Genomic DNA, 20,756 nt, shown 5'->3' with positions numbered 1-20,756 from the left:
ATGATGGGTCTTCCCCTGTGCTCCTGTGACCCCCGACACCACTCTGCTTTACCAAGAAACTGCCTTTCCTATTGGCCTCTGTAGAGTCTGCTCCCAGACTCCTGACTGTAAGGTGGGGTAGCACCTCACATTATAAGTGATGGGATAACGTATCTCTCTCTTCCTGGCCGTGTAGACACACATTCTGGCACAGAGAGAGGACGGCTTCCAGTTCATTTCATTCAACAATACAAGGTAGATGGAGTCAGAGGGTCTAAAGCAAGGCAACTCACAGTTTTTCAAAATCTAAGGATTTTTTTCTATTGGTTTCTCTTTCATACACTACAGATATCCTGTTCATGGGAAACAGATAAATGCCTGTAAACTCCATATTTACAATCTGAAATTAAATGCTTTTTTCCCCTAAAAAATTAAGTAAAATATATTTTGGTTTCTGAGAAAGGGTCTTTTTCCTCCCTGCACTTAAAATGTACAGATACTATTTCTTCCCACTGGGCTAAAAAATTCCTGCACTTTTGGAATCACAGCTACTAGGAGGTCAAGGAAGCCTGACAGTCTGATAAAAGGACAATGGAGACATTACTCAGTTGGAGCCTATGTCAAAGTAAACACCTGCTAGGACATGTTATTTAAAACAGGAATGGTACAAAAATATCAATAATTTAGCGAAGGGCACAGGAATCTAAGTGTCCTCTTTGATGTTTACTGCCAACATATCTTAGTTCAGAGCACTGACATCTAAATATTCATTGACTATTTTCTATTCTAGAAAGGACATCTCTGAAAAGAAACACACAAAGCCGATACCTTTTAATGATAAAAGCAAACCTTTCTCTCATCTCTTCTTCTCAGAGAGAATTAAATTTTACTTCTCTGTGGCTCTCACCAGTTTGGTATGTGCTGAACAGAGGAAGGGAAAAGGGCTGAATAAAACAGTCACATCAAACCAAAAGGCAGCAGAGCGGCATAATAAGTGGGATAAAATCAATGACAGGAAAAATGGACGCAGAGCTGACAGTTAGAATCATTAAATGACAACTTTTCTGATTCTCATTTAGGAACCTGAAATAGGAAATTTGTGCAAGAAGCTACTTTGACATTGGAGGTCTTCTAGGTCACAGATGAACAGATTTTAAATTTCTGTGCAATCTGTTTACCCCTGAAACCATTTAGCCTGACACGAATCATGTAAACTCTCTGTGAGGACAAAGGGTCCTTGCCTCTCACACATTAGATTCAGAGGGAACACGCAGAGCACGTATGAGATCCATGGAGCACTGCCTGAGAAGTCAGTTTTACGACAAGCAGACATCTTCAGATGCATCTTGACTTCCCCATCGAGCAGTTTCTCCCTGAGGCACATCTGCTTTCCCCCCAGGGAGGACCTCCGTAAAACTTATTACCTGACACCCCATTTTCCTGGGATGGATCTAAAGTTTGCTCTCTCGACTAAATACAAAATCCTTTCTTATTTATTAGCTGTTTAAAATTGTCTGAAGAGTTTGTTGAAAGCTCAAGGATTTGACAGCCACGTAGAAAAAGGGTCAAGTTGATTTGATCCTTCTGTTTTTTGCCCCTTGTCACTACTCTCCCCACAGCCTGATCTGGCCACTCGATGGACATCCCAGACCTCTCTAACCTTCACTGAAGCACTGACGGCTTAAAAATTACAGTTACTGGTTCAGTCATTATTGTAAAAATCGGTCTGAGTTAAACCAAATAATAAATACCCTTAATAGAAAAAAAAAATGGGAAAACTGTTTCGTCACCCGTAATAAAATACATAAAGTATGTAAATGATTCTAATGGACTTCCGCAAACTCTCGCTTCTGCAGGGATGATGTCACCAGAGTAGAGAAAATCATGCATTTATGAAACGAAAATCACCACCCACATGTGAACACATTAATGCCAAGCAAATGCATCTATTTTCCAGAGCCACACACTCATGGGAAGCCAGACAGGACTCAAGCAACAGCAAAGCACTGGGCAAGGGGTGCGGACTCCCGGATGAGAAAGTCTGGCAGCAAGTGAGTTCTAGAAGGAAACTGAAGGAAACTGAAGGAAAAGGGCCCATTTCACATGTCCTGGGGATCCCATTCTATTCCTAGCTGAGACTAAGAACAGACGACCACAGCAGAACCCATCTGTGTGGGGCCACGTTCATCAAACAACTTAGAGACGTCTGAGGACCTGAAATGTGACGACTTCCACAATGTTTGTGCTTTGGGATGGAGGCTGCAGAAGGGTAACTGTGTTCCCAAGTCATCACAAATACAAGTTTCCACCAAAATCCATTTTGTACCAAGTTCCAGCAGCCATCTGGGATGGTCTGTGCCTAGTGCCCTGCTGCTGGAATTACCCCCTAGAAACAGAGCAGTGACTGCTTACACTTTATAGTCTTGTAAGCAAGTTTCTCAGGCAACAACGCTCAGTTTCATGGAGAAAGGTGATGGGTATTAGGTACTACAAAGAATATAACACGAATCTTAACTTTTTTTTTTTCCTAAATACAATATAAAGCTACATTGCCAACACTTTTTAAAAACATACACACAGATGTGGCATCTTTAGAAAATCCAATTATCTTAAAGAGGAAAAAAATTTTACCATTAAGTTTGATAGTATTTCTTCAAATTTCAAGAATATAGGTGCACTGATTATAGTCTCCAGCCTGGCAAGTAAGGGTGTCACCACCACTGGGAGCTCATGAGACATGGATTTTAGATCACTAATGCTACCGAAACCCTTCACCTGGGGTACACTGCTCAGGTAACTGTGCAGCTTTAAAAGACCCAATAACCGGTAGCCAGAGAGAGTATCACCAACACTTGTTAAGGAACCTCTATGTATTCTGATGCAATGTTGTTGTAAACAAAGTAAAAGTAAGGAGCAAGGAGCTATTTTGTTTGTTTTGAGAACCTACTTCTACACAAAACTTTAGGACTTGCAAAAATATTTCTCTGCAATTTCCTACCCAGAGTGATGTGTAATTTTAAAAATATACTGCTGACTTAGCAATCAAATATGCATATCATTGTTCGACAAATATAAGACTGAAGACTCAAATGAAGGCACTATGGGTATTTAAAAATAACAACTAAGTAGGGGCGCCTGGGTGGTTCAGTTGGTTAAGCTTCGGACCCTCGGATTCAGCTCAGGTCCTGATCTCAGGGTGGTTAGGCTGAGCCCCATGTCAGGCTCCACACTCTGCTTGGAGTCTGCTTGAGAATCTCTCTCCTTCTCCCTCTGCCCCTCATGCTTGTGCATGCTCTCTCTCTCCAAATAAATCTTTTTTTTTTTTTTTAAGATTTTATTTATTTGTCAAACAGAGATAGCAGAAGCAGGGGAATGGTAGAGGCAGAGGGAGAAGCAGGCTCCTCGCTGAGCAAGGAACCCGATGTGGGACTCAATCCCAGGACCCTGGGATCATGACACAAGCCAAAGGCAGACGCTTAACTGACTGAGCCACCCAGGCATCCCTAAATTAGTAAATCTTAAAAAAATAACTAAGTAATATTTTAAAAGCCTGAGCTTTTTATGAGTAAATAATGTACTTTTATTATATAGCCTAAGCCAGATATTAATTTATGGGGAAATATATTCCATAAAACCACGAATACCAAAAGTCTTCAAATCATTAGTTTGATTTCAAAGCTCTTCTCAAAGCAATAGGGAAAAAATAAATCACTAAAGATCAGATATTTCAAAGCACCTAATTTTGTCTATGTTCCAGGATTTATTTCAAGTCTTTCGCAAATTGTACATTATTTAAGATTTTAAGTTTGATGCTTAAAAACCCTATTCTGCTCAGAAGACATATATTTGTACACTTTTTTTCTGTCTTAAGATTCCCCACTTTTCATTTTTATAGATTAAAACACAGATAAAGTTAATGAGGTGCTTTGTAAATCTTACCCCTGTCAGCAACCCCAACCGTTTTACTTCAACCTAGTAAATTAAGAGAACATAAGAGGGAAATCAAATAGTGCTGCTTTTCCTTCCCAGTTCAACAAGTATAATAACATAAAAACAAATCAAATTGGGTATTTGAATGAGAACCTACATAGCTTCTTCCAATTACCTAAGTTACCCAGACAAATGGAAACAATTACCTAAGTTACCCAGACAAATAAAAACCATGTAATTTAAAAATTTCAAGGAGTACAACTGTCCAAGCCTCCACAGTGGGCGGTTCTAAATTTAATCTTGGCCACTAGTCCAATGTAGGACGCAGGGTAAACCTAGGTGGGGAAGGCCCCATAACAGTCCATGATTTGCTACACAACTTAAATCTCAAATCCCACCGAAACCTTTCTTGCAGCCCTAACAGCTGCAGCCACTCTGCAGCGAGCCCTGTGACTGCAGGGACCTTAACAGCAGCCCAAGGCCGTTTCAGTAAACACAAGCAAACGGGATGGGGCGCACATGCAGGCACAGTTTCTGAAAAGGCGGTATGCGGGACAAACAGAAGAGCTGCACGAAAGGATGTCAAGAGTGAGCAGGATCATGAGTTAGAAGAACATGCTTTTATTTACCCTTTCTTCTTGTGTCGATAATACAGGAAGCCGCAAAGTGCTACAACAACAGCAACTACAAAAAAACAGGAAACAAATAACATGTAACAGATCTGGGTGTCAAGATTCAAGATTTAGCAGCAGAATTAAGTAAATGCTGGTTACACTGCAGTCGTTAGAAAATGTTGTTTTACTTAAGCACCTATCTATTCATGTTCCCTCTGGACTCTCTTACTATCTAAATAAAGCCCATTCCCTGGAGTCACTGGACTAGTCCACAGGAAGCCAGAGAAGAATCCTTGCTTCGTTTAGAAAATTACCCAAAGCATCTCTGGGATGCAAACTCGTGCCCAATCACCCTGAAAACACATGTAATGTTTAGGGCTTGTGACTAAGCAGACACGTACAGTATAAACAACTATACATTCACCAAACGCAAAACGCAGTGTGTCATACCAAGGTCAGGCTGTTCTAGACTGGTGGACTTTATTTCAAGTTATATAACTATAGCAACTGAAAAGTTAAATTAAAAACCATTTAATTATATAAATTTAAAAATAATGCACTTTTTCAGAGTAACACTCTTATTTAAGTAGCATCAACGTTGGGGCTACTTACGAACAGAAATAACGATCACCGCGATGATGCCTCCACCTGAGAAAAAAATGAAAACAGTTTCAAGACTGAGCACCCACAGGTCCCAGGAGGTAGTTGCATTTAATTTTGATCAGATCATCTAACGCTATGGCAGAGAAGTTGCTCCTCAGTCTAGTTTTGGTGTGAGCACTAGGGTGCCCGGCTCACTTTTTTCCATAACTCTTGGAACTGGATCCCTGTTCTGGCTTCACCTCTGTAAGACTCTTCACAGGAACTTCACTTTTGACTGTTCTGTGCTGTTGTTACCATACCAGGTTAGAACAGCTTACTAGGACAATGAGAATTCAGCAGATTAGAAGAAAACTGTTTCAAAATGTATTACTCCATTATAGTTGGTTTAGTTCAGTATTCATTCTATCATTTGTGATTTTGTTAGGAATTCGTATTTTTTCCACAAAAGTGGGGCCTGTGGACTGCCACAAATAAATTTCCATCCATCAGATGTTAGTGGCAGAATCTATAAAGTAATAGTTTATCTTATCATCAACCCCTTCTATCTTCCACCCCCTAAAACCAAGACATAATCCTCATTACCAAGGAGATTCTAAATACCAGGCACATGGATGAAAATAATGCACAGAAACTTAAACATGCGTTTTTGACTACCCAGAGAGAAATAAATCATACCACAAAATCTTAATGCTTAGCAATGATGTCAGCAGCACCTCTGCTTCTAAACTGCCATTATTTATACTAAATTTCTGAAAGTCAATACATAAAATGTCATGTTTAAGTCTGATCTTTTCATTTCATAAAAAATTATCAAGCTCTTAAGCACCTTAAGATGGCACTGTTTTTACTGTACAATGACAGTCTGACTACAGTGTTCAGAGGGAATATGTAACAAGCCTAAAGTTATAAAAAGGTTAACCTTACTACACTTGTCTAATATAAATAAAAGTAATAGATAGCTCTCTTCATTTACTTATCAAGAAATCTTTAACTGTCACAACTATACTTTTCTTTTTCATTTTTACGTACATTGTGTGAACTATGTGAGCCTATATAAAGTTTGCCACACCAGCATGTTCTAGAAAAAAATTAATCCAACCTGTAGTACTTTAAGGCTTATGTATACAAGGTACAAGTAGAAAGAAAACTGATCTACAAATTGCCATCAAAAGATAACACTACCACATGGACAGCAAGTTACGTTTTACGTGTTTTAATCTATATATAATTACAGAATTTAAGGAAGGTACCTCACCCTACTAGGAATCCTTTTGGGGGGACACCTCTTAAAAACTATATTGTCTACATGTGTTTACAAAGACTGCTGCTTACCTCTACTATGGTATCTACACTATTAAAATAATTCCAAGTGTCAATTTTTACCAATTTGTGACACACACGCTGTTTCTTCTCTAACTACAAGTAACTGAAATATGACATTTACACATAGAACTCTAAGATCTCATAATAACCAAAATAGTACCTAAAGTCTTAGTGCCGTCAGGATTTGAGTCATCACCAGGACTTGGGCGAGGTCCTAGAAAAAAAACCAAGGAAATACGTTTAAAAAAAAAGAAAAAAATGAAGCTCAAAGATCTCTAAATTCATAGGTTTTGATTTTTCGCCTTTGTATAAAAACCCTTATAATTTCCTTTTCCTCCAGTTAAAGGTGGCATCATAATACAAATTTGTATGTGATCAGCGTTCTTCTTGTCCAGTAATATTTCCTGTGACAATATTCTGTGGTACTGTAAGCAACTATATCTTAAGTGTATTGTTAAAATTATGAGTTTCATTGTTAAAATATGGATTCAATGTGATTCTACTTAACAGTAAAAATTTGGGGGGCTTAATAAACAATTTAGATATTGATCTGCAATAGAAGGAAACTTTGATGAAGGCCATTTATGAAAAGGCCATCACTTGCATCATACTCAATGGTCAAAGACTGAAAGTTTTTCGCTTACGATCAGGAACAAGACAAGATGCCTGTGTTTTCCACTTCTATGCAACATAACATTAGAAATTCTAGTCAGAGCAACCAGGCAAGAAAAAAATAAAAAGCATCCAAACTGGGAAGGAAGAAATAAAATGATCCCTGTTCCAAATGACATGCATGACCTTTACACAGAAAACTGTTAAGGATCACAAACACCCCTATTAGAACAAATAAGTTCAGCAAAGCTGCAGGGCACAAAATCAACACACAAAAAACGGTTGTATTTCTTTACACAAACAATAAATAATCCAAAAATGAGACTAAGAAAACAATCCCATTTACAATAGCTCAAGAACAAACAAAATACTCAGGAATAAAACAAGCAAGAAGGTGAAAAACTCACACATTGAAAACTACAAAACGTAGCTGAAACAAACTGAAGATATAAATAAATGGAAAGACATCCCATGTTCATGAATTAGAAGACTTAATATCATTAAACTGTTAATACTACACAAAGCAATCTACAGATTGAATGCAACCCCCATCACCATCTTGAAATGCATGTTGCAGAAACAAAAAAACAAACACCCCCCCCCATAATTCCTACAGTATCTCATAGCCAAGATAATTTTGAAAAAGAGCAAAGTTGGGAGGACTCATGCTTCCTGATTTTAAAACTTACTACTACAAAACTACAATAATCAAAATAGAGAAGTACTGGCATAAAGACATACATAGACCAATGGAACAGAACAGAGAATTCAAAAATAAACCTTTACGACTGTGCTCAAATGACTCCACCAAGTGTGCTAAGAATACCGAACAGAGAAAGGGCAAAATTTTTGACAAATATTTCTTAGAAAACTGGATATCCAAATGCAAAAGGATGAAGTTGGACCCTTACTTTTATAGCATACACAAAAATTAATTCAAAATGGATAAAAAACTAAACAGAGCTACAAGTATAAAACTCTTAGAAGGAAACATATAGGGAAGATCTATTTTTAATTTCCTGAGGAATCTCCACACTGTTCTCCAAAGTGGCTGCACCAGTTTGCATTCCCACCAACAGTGTAAGAGGGTTCCCCTTTCTCCACATCCTCTCCAACACACGTTGTTTCCTGTCTTGCTAATTTTGGCCATTCTAACTGGCGTAAGGTGGTATCTCAATGTGGTTTTGATTTGAATCTCCCTGATGGCTAGTGATGATGAATATTTTTTCATGTGTCTGGTAGCCATTTGTATGTCTTCATTGGAGAAGTGTCTGTTCATATCTTCTGCCCATTTTTTAATATGATTGTCTGTTTTGTGTGTGTTGAGTTTGAGGAGTTCTTTATAGATCCTGGATATCAACCTTTTGTCTGTACTGTCATTTGCAAATATCTTCTCCCATTCCGTGGGTTGCCTCTTTGTTTTGATGACTGTTTCTTTTGCTGTGCAAAAGCTTTTGATCTTGATGAAGTCCCAAAAGTTCATCTTTGCCTTTGTTTCCTTTGCCTTTGGAGACATATCTTGAAAGAAGTTGCTGTGGCTGATATCAAAGAGGTTACTTCCTATGTTCTCCTCGAGGATTCTGATGGATTCCTGTCTCACGTTGAGGTCTTTTATCCATTTCGAGTTTATCTTTGTGTACGGTGTAAGAGAATGGTCAAGTTTCATTCTTCTACATATAGCTGTCCAGTTTTCCCAGCACCATTTATTGAAGAGACTGTCTTTTTTCCACTGGATATTTTTTCCTGTTTTGTCAAAGATTATTTGACCATAGAGTTGAGGGTCCATATCTGGGCTCTCTACTCTGTTCCACTGGTCCATGTGTCTGTTTTTATGCCAGTACCATGCTGTCTTGGTGATCACAGCTTTGTAGTAAAGCTTGAAATCAGGTAACGTGATGCCACCAGTTTTAGGAAATTAAAAATAGATCTTCCCTATGACCCTGCAATTGCACTGCTGGGTATTTACCCCAAAGATACAGATGTAGTGAAAAGAAGGGCCATCTGTACCCCAATGTTTATAGCAGCAATGGCCACGGTCGCCAAACTGTGGAAAGAACCAAGATGCCCTTCAACGGATGAATGGATAAGGAAGATGTGGTCCATATACACTACGGAGTATTATGCCTCCATCAGAAAGGACGAATACCCAACTTTTGTAGCAACATGGACAGGACTGGAAGAGATTATGCTGAGTGAAATAAGTCAAACAGAGAAAGTCAAGTATCATATGGTTTCACTTATTGGTGGAGCATAACAAATAATATAGAGGACAAGGGTAGATGGAGAGGAGAAGGGAGTTGAGGGAAATTGGAAGGGGAGATGAACCATGAGAGACTATGGACTCTGAAAAACAACCTGAGGGTTTTGAAGGGGCAGGGTGGGAGGGTGGGGGAACCAGGTGGTGGGTATTAGGGAGGGCACAGATTGCATGGAGCACTGGGTGTGGTGAAAAAACAATGAATACTGTTACGCTGAAAATAAATAAAAAATTTAATTAAAAAAAAAAAAAAAAGGAAACATATAGAACAAGCTTTGTGATGTTGGATCTGGCAACTATTGCCTGGATGTGACACAAAAAACACAGGAAACTAAAGAAGAACCAGAAAAACTGAACTTCATCAATGGACACTGCAGAGAGTGAAAAGGCAGTACACAGAATGAGAAAACATCTGGAAACCATACACCTAATAAGGCACTGATACACAAAATATACAATGAACTCCTAAAACTCAACAGCGGAAAAACAAGACAATTAAAAATGGGCAAAGGACTTGAACAGACATGTCTCCAAAGATCTTCAAAAGACCAATAAACACGTGAAAAGATACTCATCACTTGTCATTAGAGAAATGCAAATAGAAACCACAATGAGAGGGGGTGCCTGGTTGGCTCAGTAGGTTAAGCTTCTGACTGACTCCTGATCTCAGCTCAGGTCTTGATCTCTGGGTTATAAATTCAGCACCCCCCCCACCCCGGCCAAAGGCAAAACAAACAACAACAACAACAAAAACCCACAATGAGATACTATTATATGTATATTAGGATGGCAATTGTCAAAAAATGGAAAAGAACAAGTGTTGGCAAAGAGGTGGAGAATTTGGAATCTTTGTTTATCACTGGTGGGACTATAACATGGGTAGCCACTGTGGAAGATAGTATGGCTGTCCCTCAGAAAAGTAAACAAAGAATTACCACATAACCCAATAAAATACTCTTAGGTATACGTAATGCCAAAACTGAAAAGTTACTCAAATGCTAATATTCAGAGTAACGTTATATGGAATAGCCAAAAGGCAAAAATGACCCAAATGTTTATGAACAGATGAATGAATAAACAAAATGTGGTACATAATACGAAATATTATTCAGCCAGAAAAAGAAATAAGTTCTCATATATGCTACAAGATAGATGAAATTTGAAAACATTATGCTAACTGAAATAAGCCAGAATACATTATACTAACTGAAATAAGCCAGAAATGATTGCACTTCTGTGAGGTACTTGCAATAGTCCAATTTATAGAGACAGAAAGTATAAAAGTGGCTGCCACAGCTGGGAGAGAGGGGAGTGGGGGAAGGATGGAGAGATGGAGAGTCATTGTTTAATAGGTCTAAAGATTCAAAGTGAGATGATAAAAACATTTTGGAGATACAGATAGTAATGATGGTTGCAAATAATGTAAATGCACTTAATGCCACTGAAATGTACACTTAAAGTGGTTAAAATGGTAGTATAGGTTTATTCAGAGATATTAACACACAAGGGCACCTGGGTGGTTCAGTCAGTTAAGCATCTGACTCTTGATTTCAGCTCAGGTCATGATCTCGGGATGGTGAGATCGAGCCCCACACTGAGTTTTGTGCTCAGAGGGGAGTCTGCTTGTCCTTCTCTCTTTGCTGCTCCCTCCACTCACTCAATCAAATAAATAAATGAATAAAATCTTTTTAAAAATTAACATATAGAATAGCCTAAACATTTCTGAGAAGGAAGTGTTCTTCCAGAAATTAAAACATATCACACTATACTATAGTAAAAAAAAAAAATACACAGTAAAAAAAAAAAAAAAGATCTGGTACTGGCTCAGGAATGTAGAGTTCAAGGGTACAGGAGAATGACTAGAACACTCATAATTTCATAATAAAAACTGGTACTTGAAAATAGTTGGAGATAGGACAACTTATTCTATAGATGTTCCTACTTCACCACTGGGTTGGAGTGGGTGGGGTAGAGAGGAACCCTATCTCACGCCATATACCACAATGAATTTCAGATGCACCAACAGACTTAAATGCAAACAACTCAATCAGAATGCATGGTTGAAATGACTATATATTTCAGCATGGGGAAGACCAAAAGGTTAAGGCAAAACACACATAGCCATTAGGATAAGAGCAATACACCCTACTACCTGTTAATATAAAACTACACATATAAAAGTCCCCTGATGGGAGAACAGTTTATATAAACTGTGGCATATCTCTTTTTTTTTTTAAGATTTTATTTTATTTATTATTTTAGAGAGAGAGAGAGAGAAAGAGAGCACAAGCAGGGTGAGGGACAAAAGGAGAAGTGGACTTTGGGACTCAATCCCGGGACTCCAGGATCATGACCTGAGCTGAAGGCAAGACACTTAACTGACTGAGCCACCCAGACACTCCTAAACTGTGGCATATCTTAAAGTCACCATTAAAAAGGATGGGATATAATAAATCTGAATACAACACTAATCCAGGAAGTGGAAAAAGTGCAAGTTTCGGAAAAATATGAACAGCATGATGCCATTTTTATTCAAGAATGAAGAAAAAAATACCAAAATATGTATAACTACACAGAAAAGGATACTTATATACAGAAACAGGTAAAAAGTTTACTATTTAAACTATTAAGTGATTAACTCAGGTAATGGACTAAGAGTGATTAACTCTCTAAACTATTAATGACTAAAGAGTAAGAACCCATCTTTTGTTCTGTATACTTTTGCAATGTTTGAAATTTTATAAACTTACATTCATAAACTTATATATTAAAATTACAAAAAGCAATCTATATCCAATAGTATAAAAATCTTAAAAGAAACCTGACTAGTAAAATTAAGGCAAAGAAAAAAAGCCTAGAAAAAACTTGTTCACTTCATGTTAACAGGATTTTCATTTATAATGAGTTCTGACAAATCAACAAGAAAAATATTGTAGAAACCTAATAGAAAAATGAGCAAAGGGCACGAATAAATCAAAGCAGACCAAAAAAAAGTTCAGCTTCACTGATAATTAAGGAAATGTAAATTAATATAGGACATCATTTTTAACCCATCACCTTATAAAACTTCTTTTTTCCCCAAAGATTTTGTTTATTCATTTGAGAGAGAAAAAGAGAAGCACGTGCACAAGCAAGGGGAGTGGCAGACTCCCCACTCAGCAGGAAGCTGGACCTGGCTCAATCCCAGGACTCTGAGATCACAACCTGTACAGAAGGCAGACACCCAACTGACTGAGCCACCAGGGGCCCCAGTGTTAATAAGAGTAGGATAAAGACTTGCTGAACCTGGAGGTGTAGTTGTTGAACTCGGAGGCATAGTCGTATGAGGAGACTCGGGTTCTGAAAAAATTAATTTGTTTTAATTCACCAAATTTATCAATACAAAATTATGGATTTAATTTTGATTTTAAAAGATTATTTCTCAAAGTGAAAAATACTTACCTTTTAAACTTTGTAATTCTATTTCTGGGAATTTAACCTAAACATCTATTTGCACAAGTACATGAGAATGTATGTGTAACATTGTTTGCTATAGCTTTGTATTTTAAAATGGAAATCCCAGAAGTTAACTGACAATAAGTCATACAAATAATGGAGTTCAGAGATAGCAACTTCGAAATCTGGAAGATATTTCCTTCCAACCATAGCAAAATAATCTTTCAGGTCTTAAGTAGAGTAGCTTATTAGCAGAACTGGCAAGAAATCCCTCATTTCATTTCAATGAATAAGGACTATTACTGCCTTCAGTGGCTATGAAATTTATTTTCTATTCCCAAATAAAAATGCCCAGTAAAAAGAAAAGAATAATTCTATGAAGCAAGGAGTTTGGTGGGGGTAGAGAATGGAAATACAGGTCTTACTCTGGAGACAGCAGAAATGCCCCAGTTTAAACTGTGCTACAAAAACAAAACAAAACAAACCAATACCAGTACCCAGCACCAACACCAACACCAACATCAACACCAACACTGAAAACCAAACTAAACTGGTTGCAGTCCAGCAACTGAAACACAGTCCCGGACTAGGAAGACACCTTAAAGGACCTGAGAGATCCCTTTTACAAAGAATAAAACAGCAAAGTAAAAGACACAGAAAATATATACGTTAAAAACAGAAGACAAGGACCTTCCTCTTCACTAATACTCATTCGAGTGATGTCATATGAGCTACATTTAGGAGCTTCCCATATGCGAGGCACTGTGCTGTTTCAAATGAATCCCATGAAAAGTTTACCATCACTCACTGGGGAAGGCATTCAAATCATTTTACAAATACATACACATTTAGGAGTCCATAACTTGCCCACGTTTACATACCTGTTTCTATCTGTATGCTATGGCAAATCGTTTTGGGACTGTTAACAACTTAAAAATGACTACCAGTATGTTCTTCCTCCTTTCATTACTGAGCATAATGAATGCATGTAAAACATTAGAGATTTAGATGATTTTGAAAAATATAAGCAGGAAGGTACTAGACCTGAGACACTTGGAATTGGAGGTTTTGTACTGGGAGGAGTCGACACTGGAAAACAAAATAATGTAGATGCATCAAATGATTGGGAGTTATTGCTGGCATGTACACCAGGAATTTAAAGGATTTTTGGAAAAGACAAGCAGAAAGTTACTAAACCTGTATGATTCAAAATCGGAGGACTGGTACTGGAAGGAATCAGCACTGGAAAAAAAATAATGTAGACTTGATCAGCTTGATCAGACTTGATTTTTGAAAAATACAAGCAGAAAGTTCCTAACCTGTATGATTCAAAATCGGAGGACTGGTACTGGAAGGAATCAGCACTGGAAAAAAAATAATGTAGACTGGGAATTATTGCTTTCTTTCCATTTTTATGAAGCATACCTTCCATTCTTAACTTATTTAGGTAAAAATTTCCATGCTTCAGTTTTCTGAAAAATGGCTGCTATTCAGTTTTGCACATAAAAAGAGCCAAACGAGAAATGTATATATCTCTGTGACATACCTAACATGCAAAGCCCCTATGAAAACAGAAAATTACACAGAATTCTTTTGTGAATTCTGTCATACATCTGTCAGGGAAATGAATACAAGACAGAGTTAAATACTAAAATTGCTTCTATTCAACTATTTGGCATCACTGTTATTTAATGTCGAGGAAACAAAATTAAAAGGAAAAAAAAAAGACAGAAAGGCAAGTGACACCCACTGTACCTTTAAGACAGGTTGGCTTCGCAGGCTCCCAAGTACTGTCACTACCACAGACTGCTATGTTCTCACCCTCATGGTAATAACCCGGGGAGCATTCAAATGTGACTGTTGCTTTGTAGTAGTATTTTTTTCTGAATCCTGATAACAGTCTTCCATTTTCAGGGTCTGGAAATGGACATTTGACAACTGAAATATAAAGAGAGTCCAGAATTAATCGAGAGCTGCTTGAACACAGGAACAGAAAAAATGGTACGAAGTAATTTCCTGCCAGAAGAGACATATAAGGAATGAAAGGCAGGGTGTTAAATAAAAGAAAATTTAAAAACACCGAAGAAACCTGTATGCATATATACATTTTAGCCCTCGGGAGACAGACTTAGAGAAATCTAGTAACTTTTTTCCACCTAGAAAGACTAGCATTATAGTTTATTGGCTTTCCTGTATTTTTTCCCATTACTGACAAGGCTTGAGAAAGCCTGACCGCCACATACAAATCTGGGGTAAGTTCAAGAGCAACTTTAAATTCCCCGCTGTTCTAGGGATTTTTCGCAAGGTCATGCTGACACTGCTTTTCTAGAAAGCTGGGGAATGCCTTCTGAGAAGGCGTTTCCCAGCTTTCTGGAGCTCAAAGTTAAAAGTTGAAAAGCAGGCAGCCATGAAGAGAGAGGCAAAAAGGAAGTTCTCAGGTAGCAATAACACACAAATGGAATGTTCAAGAAATGGAAAGGCCAATGGAGTTAGGGCAGCATTTTGCAAACATCCTGGCCGGCAACCCAGAGATCAAACAACACATTTTTTGCTATAAACCAGTATATGAGCACACAGGCCTGAAACACAAGTTAGCCTCATACCGGAGGACTCTGCTAGTTCCCATTCTACTCTCCCTCTTAAGAAGTACACACGGGTCATGACCTCACAGATGGATTTCAGAATCGACTCATAGGCTTGGGAGAATTTGGAAACAAAACCACAGGGCTGAGCAGTGAGTACAACAGAACATGTTATGATATTAAATCTGAGCAGTAGATAAGGGCCAGAGAGTGGAGAGTGGACACCTTTTCAACCAGAGGACTGCTCTTCCTCTGTTCCCAGGGATTCCGACTCTCTAGCAGCTGTCCTTTCCCTTCAGCCCAGGACCTTCCGGTAGCAATTCCTATAGCGCAGGTCAGCTCGTGATTCTCTGGCTTGGGTTTCGCTCCAAAGGTGTCATTTCCTCACCTTCTGATTTGAAAGATTTCCCCCTGACCCCTGACGGAGAATTCTAGATGAAGTGCTGTGGGGTTTTTCCAGCAGCCTAGCAGATACTGTCTTCCAGTCTCCAGCGTTCCTCAGGACAAGTCAGCTGTCACTCCTACTCCAGGCGATGGTGGGGGGTGGGGAGGACAGTGTGACACGTGTTTATTCTCCACTCTCCCTGACTGCTTTTCCTTGCACACCTTTTGTTTTCAGTCACTCGACCCTGGGGGGTTCTTGGCAAATGAAAACAACGTATTTGTCCTGCTAGGGTCCCTGACTTTCTTGTTCTGTGAGGTTATTGTTTGGGGACAAATGTGATTAATATTTGGCCCATGTTTATTCAAATTGGTGTCTACCCTGTTCTTTCTCCTCTTTCTGAAGCTCCAACAGCTTGTATGTTTGACTTCTCGCTACTCTTCCACAGGTCTGTAAGTCTCTCTCCCTTTCCAGTATTTCTTTTCAAATCATATTCTCCTGACTTCAGGTTCACCGATTTTTGCGCTGTTGGGCTAGATGGCTGTTAGTGGCAATAATGGCTTTCTTTATGTCGGCTAGACACAATTTACATACAGTAAAACTCATCCTTTTAAGAATACAGCTGTATTAGGGCAGACAAATGCAAATAATCATGTGATTACCACAATAAAGACACAGACAAGTTCCATTACCCCCCAACACATCCTCATGCCACTCTGTAATTGACCCTACACACCCCCACACAATCACTTTCACCATCAGCCAAACACTGATCTGTTTTCTTTCTCTGTACAGTTGCTTTTCCAGAATGTCATACTGGGATCGCAGCCTCTGACTCTGGCTTATTTCACTCAGCATAATGCATCTGAGAGTCATTCGTGCTGCTGCATGGATTGCATGTCACTCCTTTTTATTGCAGAGTCGCATTCTGCCATCTGGATGTCCCACAGCTGCTAATCCATTTCACCAGTTGAGGGACAAGTGGGTTGTTCCCAATCTGGGGTGATTATAACTAAGGCAGCTGAACATTCTCATAAAGGTTCCTAAATGCACATGTTTTCATTTTACTTGGATTGATGAGCTGTATGTTAAAGGTATGCTTAACTTTCCAAGAAATCATCAAACTGTATTCCAAAGAGGTCATACATTTTAGATTCTTATAAAAAGTGTAAGACAGTTTCAACTGCACCGTATCTTTACCAATATTAGCTTTCAGTTTTAGTTTTTTAATTTCAGCCATTTCTTGTTTTATTTTTTTAAAGGTTTTATTTATTTATTTGGAGAGAGAGAGAGAGAGAGAGAGAGGTCACAAGTAGGCAGAGAAGCAGGCAGAGAGAGGGTGAAGCAGGCTCCCTGCTGAACAGAGAGCCCGATGCAGGGCTCGATCCCAGGACCGAGACCATGACCTGAGCCGAAGGCAGAAGCTTAACCCACTGAGCCACCCAGGCGCCCCTAATTTCAGCCATTCTAACAGCTATCTAGTGATATCTCCTTGTGGTTTAAATTACATTTCTGTATGATATTGAGCAACTTCTCATGTACTTTTCACCACCCATATATCTTCTTTGATGAAATAGCTGCATTCAACATTTTGCCCATTAAAATAAAATAAAAACTGGGCTGTTTTCTTATTATTGTGGTTTTTTTTTTTTTTTTAAAGATTTTACTTATTTGTCAGAGTGAGAAATAGAAAGAGAAAAAGCATGAGCAGGGGGAGTAGCAAGCAGAGGGACAAGCAGGCTTCCCGCTGAGCAAGGAACCTGAAATGGGACTTGATCTCCGGACACTGGGATCATGACCAGAGCTAATGGCAGACACTTAACTGACTGAGCCACCCAGGCATCCCTTATTATTGCATTTTAAGAATTCTTTACATATTGTAGATATAAATCCATTATCAGGTACGAGTTCTGCAAATATTTTCTCTCCAGTCCATGGCTAATTTTAAAAAATTCTTTTATCAGTGTCTTGTGAGAGCAGACATAGTGGAACTTTTAAAAAGTCTATTTCATTAATTTATTTCTTCATTAAAGGATCAAGCTTTTACGGTTGTATTTAAATCTCTGACTAGGTCACAAACATTTTCTGTTTTCTAGTGAAACTTTTATAGTTTTAGGTTTTATATTTAAGTCTATTATCCATTTTGAGTAAACGTTTTTATATTAAACTAACACGAGTTAAGGGTTGTTTTTGGTATTTTTGAATATGCATATCTAAATATGCCTGTACTTTTATCATTTTCCACTGATTTGTTTGTAAACTGTGATAAGATCAACTAGACACACCTGGAAGGGTTTATTTCTGGACTTTATTCCTTTCCATTGCTACATATGGCTACCCTTTCAACAATACCACACTGTCTTGATTATATGCTTCATACTATGTTTTATAATTAAGTCCTTAAACCAGGAAGGAGGAGAGTTCTAATTTTTTTCAAAAAGTGCTTTGAATATTTTGCTTTGTCTTTTCATACTAACTTTACATTCAGCTTGTCAATTTATATAGAAAATCCTATTGGGGTTGTAAATATACAGATCAGTTATGATGAAATGACATCTTTATTATACTGAGTGTTCTAATTAGTGTTACTGAATTTCTATTATTGATATTATTGAGATATTCTTTCTTTAAGTGTTTAGCTGTTTTTAGCCACTCAAATCTTCCACGTTTGTCAGATTTATACACAAGTATTTATACAAGTTTGAAGTTCTAAATGAACTTCAACATTCTCTAATGGTTTGTTGCCAGTATGTAGACATTGAGTTGATTTCTGTACATTGATCTTCTGTCTCACAACCTTGCTAAAACTTCAGTCTTTCAAATCTTCTACCACCTAATCATCTCATGAGTGAACATAGTATATTTTATTTCTCTCTTTCCAGTGTGTTCCTATTTCCATCTCTTGCTGAATGCTGAACACAATACAATGCTGAATACAGTGGTGATAGCAGGCATGCTTGTCTTGTTCCTACCTTAGGGGGAAATAAATTAGTCTTTCATCATTAAATATAATGCTAGCTGTGGCATCTTTATCAGGTTCAGATAGTTTTGCCTAATTCCTGGTTTGCTGTATTGCACAAAGAGTGATATTTTGATATGTTGTGTTCTTCATTTTTATTCAATTCAAAGCATGCTCTGATTTTCCTGTGACTTCTCCTTTGACTCATGGATTGAGTGTCTTGCGTAATTTTCAAATGTTTGGGGCTTTTTTATATATCTTTGTTTTCTACATTCATTTCATTGTGATCTGACATTATACTCTGCATGATTTCAATTAAAAATTTTTTAAACTACCATATTTTGTAGAATATGATGCTGGAGAATGTTCCACATGTACCTCAATAGAGTAAATATTTTGCTGCCCTTCAGTGGTTCTTTCTTCCAAGAGTCAAATCCCTTCCAGAATCTCCCTGCTTTTGGCCACTCTTTACAGCCTTACACACTATTATTAAAATACGTTTTGTCCAGAGTTTACCATTCTTACTTGGGAGAGGGTTAGTCTTTTACAATTTGCTCTACCAGTTCCTATAGCTGGAACTCTTAAATGTCTTGTAATACAAGATAAAACTTATTTTTTAAAATTTCTTATTTTTTATTAACATATAATGTATTATTGTCCCAGGGGTACAGGTCTGTGAATCGCCAGGTTTACACACTTCACAGCACTTACCATAGCACACACCCTCCCCAATGTCCATAACCCAACCACCCTCTCCCTCCCCTCTCCCCTCAGCAACCCTCAGTCTGTTTTCTGAGATTGAGTCTCTTATGGTTTGTCTCCCTCCCGGTCCCATTTTGTTTCATTTTTTCCTTCCCTACCCATCAAAATTTGCCTGTTGCCTCTCAATTCATATATCATATATCATATATCATATATCAGGGAGATCATATGATATGATCATATGATAGCTGTCTTTCTCTGATCGACTTATTTCACTCACATAATACACTGTAACTATCCACGTTGTAGCAAATGGCAAGATTTCATTTCTTTTGATGGCTGTGTAGTATTCCATTGTATATATACACCACATCTTCTTTATCCATTCATCTGTTGATGGGCATCTAGGTTCTTTCCATACTTTGGCTATTGTGGATGTTGCTGCAATAGACATTCGGGTGCACGTGCCCCTTCAGATCACTACATTTGTATCTTTAGGGTAAATACCCAGTAGTACAATTGCTGGGTTATAGGGTAGCTCTACTTTCAACTTTTTGTGGAACCTCCATGCTGTTTTCCAGAGTCGTTGCACCAGCTTGCATTCCCACCAACTGTGTAGGAGGGTTCCCCTTTCTCCACATCCTCGCCAGCATCTGTCATTTACTGACTTCTTAATTTTAGCCATTCTGACTGGTGTGAGGTGGTATCTCATTGTGGTCTTGATTTGTATTTCCCTGATGCCGAGTGATGTGGAGCATTTTTTCATGTGTCTGTCGGCCATTTGGATGTCTTCTTTGCAGAAATGTCTGTTCATGTCCTCTGCCCATTTCTTGATTGGATTATTTGTTCTTTGAGTGTTGAGTTTGATGGGTTCTTTATAGATTTTGGATACCAGCCCTTTATCTGATAATGTCATTTGCAAATATCTTCTCCCATTCTGCCAGTTGTCTTTTGGCTTTGTTGACTGTTTCCTCTGCTGTGCAAAAGCTTTTGATCTTGATGAAGGCCCAATAGTTCATTTTCGCCCTTGCTTCCCTTGCCTTTGGCGATGTTTCTAGGAAGAAGTTGCTGTGGCTGAGGTCAAAGAGGTTGCTGCCTGTATTCTCCTCAAGGATTTTGATGGATTCCTTTCTCACATTGAGGTCCTTCATCCATTTTGAGTCTATTTTTGTGTGGTGCGAAGAAATGGTCCAATTTCATTTTTCTGCAGGTGGCTGTCCAATTTTCCCAACACCATTTGTTGAAGAGACTGTCTTTTTTCCATTAGATATTCTTTCCTGCTTTATCGAAGATTAGTTGACCATAGAGTTGAGGGTCCATTTCTGGGCTCTCTATTCTGTTCCATTGACCTATGTGTCTGTTTTTGAGCCAGTACCAT

General features: G+C 38.2%; 1 protein-coding gene across 10 annotated transcripts in view; it reads right to left on the bottom strand.

The window, feature by feature from the left end:
- Positions 1-20,756, bottom strand: part of LOC308355543 (membrane cofactor protein-like) — a 43,047-nt gene that overhangs the window by 4,148 nt on the left and 18,143 nt on the right. The window contains exons 6-14 of one of the 10 annotated variants that reach the window (XM_080823861.1): positions 14,509-14,691; positions 14,073-14,117; positions 13,951-13,995; positions 13,798-13,842; positions 12,604-12,657; positions 6,610-6,663; positions 5,136-5,171; positions 4,539-4,593; positions 808-900 (exon numbers count right to left, since the gene is read on the bottom strand). In XM_080823861.1, coding sequence (XP_080679987.1) covers positions 849-900; positions 4,539-4,593; positions 5,136-5,171; positions 6,610-6,663; positions 12,604-12,657; positions 13,798-13,842; positions 13,951-13,995; positions 14,073-14,117; positions 14,509-14,691 — 569 coding nt within the window. In that variant the 3' untranslated portion in view covers positions 808-848. Of the gene's footprint in view, positions 1-807; positions 901-3,918; positions 3,952-4,538; positions 4,594-5,135; positions 5,172-6,609; positions 6,664-12,603; positions 12,658-13,797; positions 13,843-13,950; positions 13,996-14,072; positions 14,118-14,508; positions 14,692-20,756 lie in introns of all 10 variants that reach the window. The other 9 variants (XM_080823863.1, XM_080823859.1, XM_080823862.1 and 6 more) reach the window with 9 other exon arrangements.

This window comes from Martes martes (assembly GCF_963455335.1).
Source record: "Martes martes genome assembly, chromosome: 15".
NCBI classification, from domain to species: domain Eukaryota; kingdom Metazoa; phylum Chordata; class Mammalia; order Carnivora; family Mustelidae; genus Martes; species Martes martes.
The sequence above is the reverse complement of the archived record's forward strand: the minus strand, read 5'-3'. Positions and strand labels throughout refer to the sequence as shown.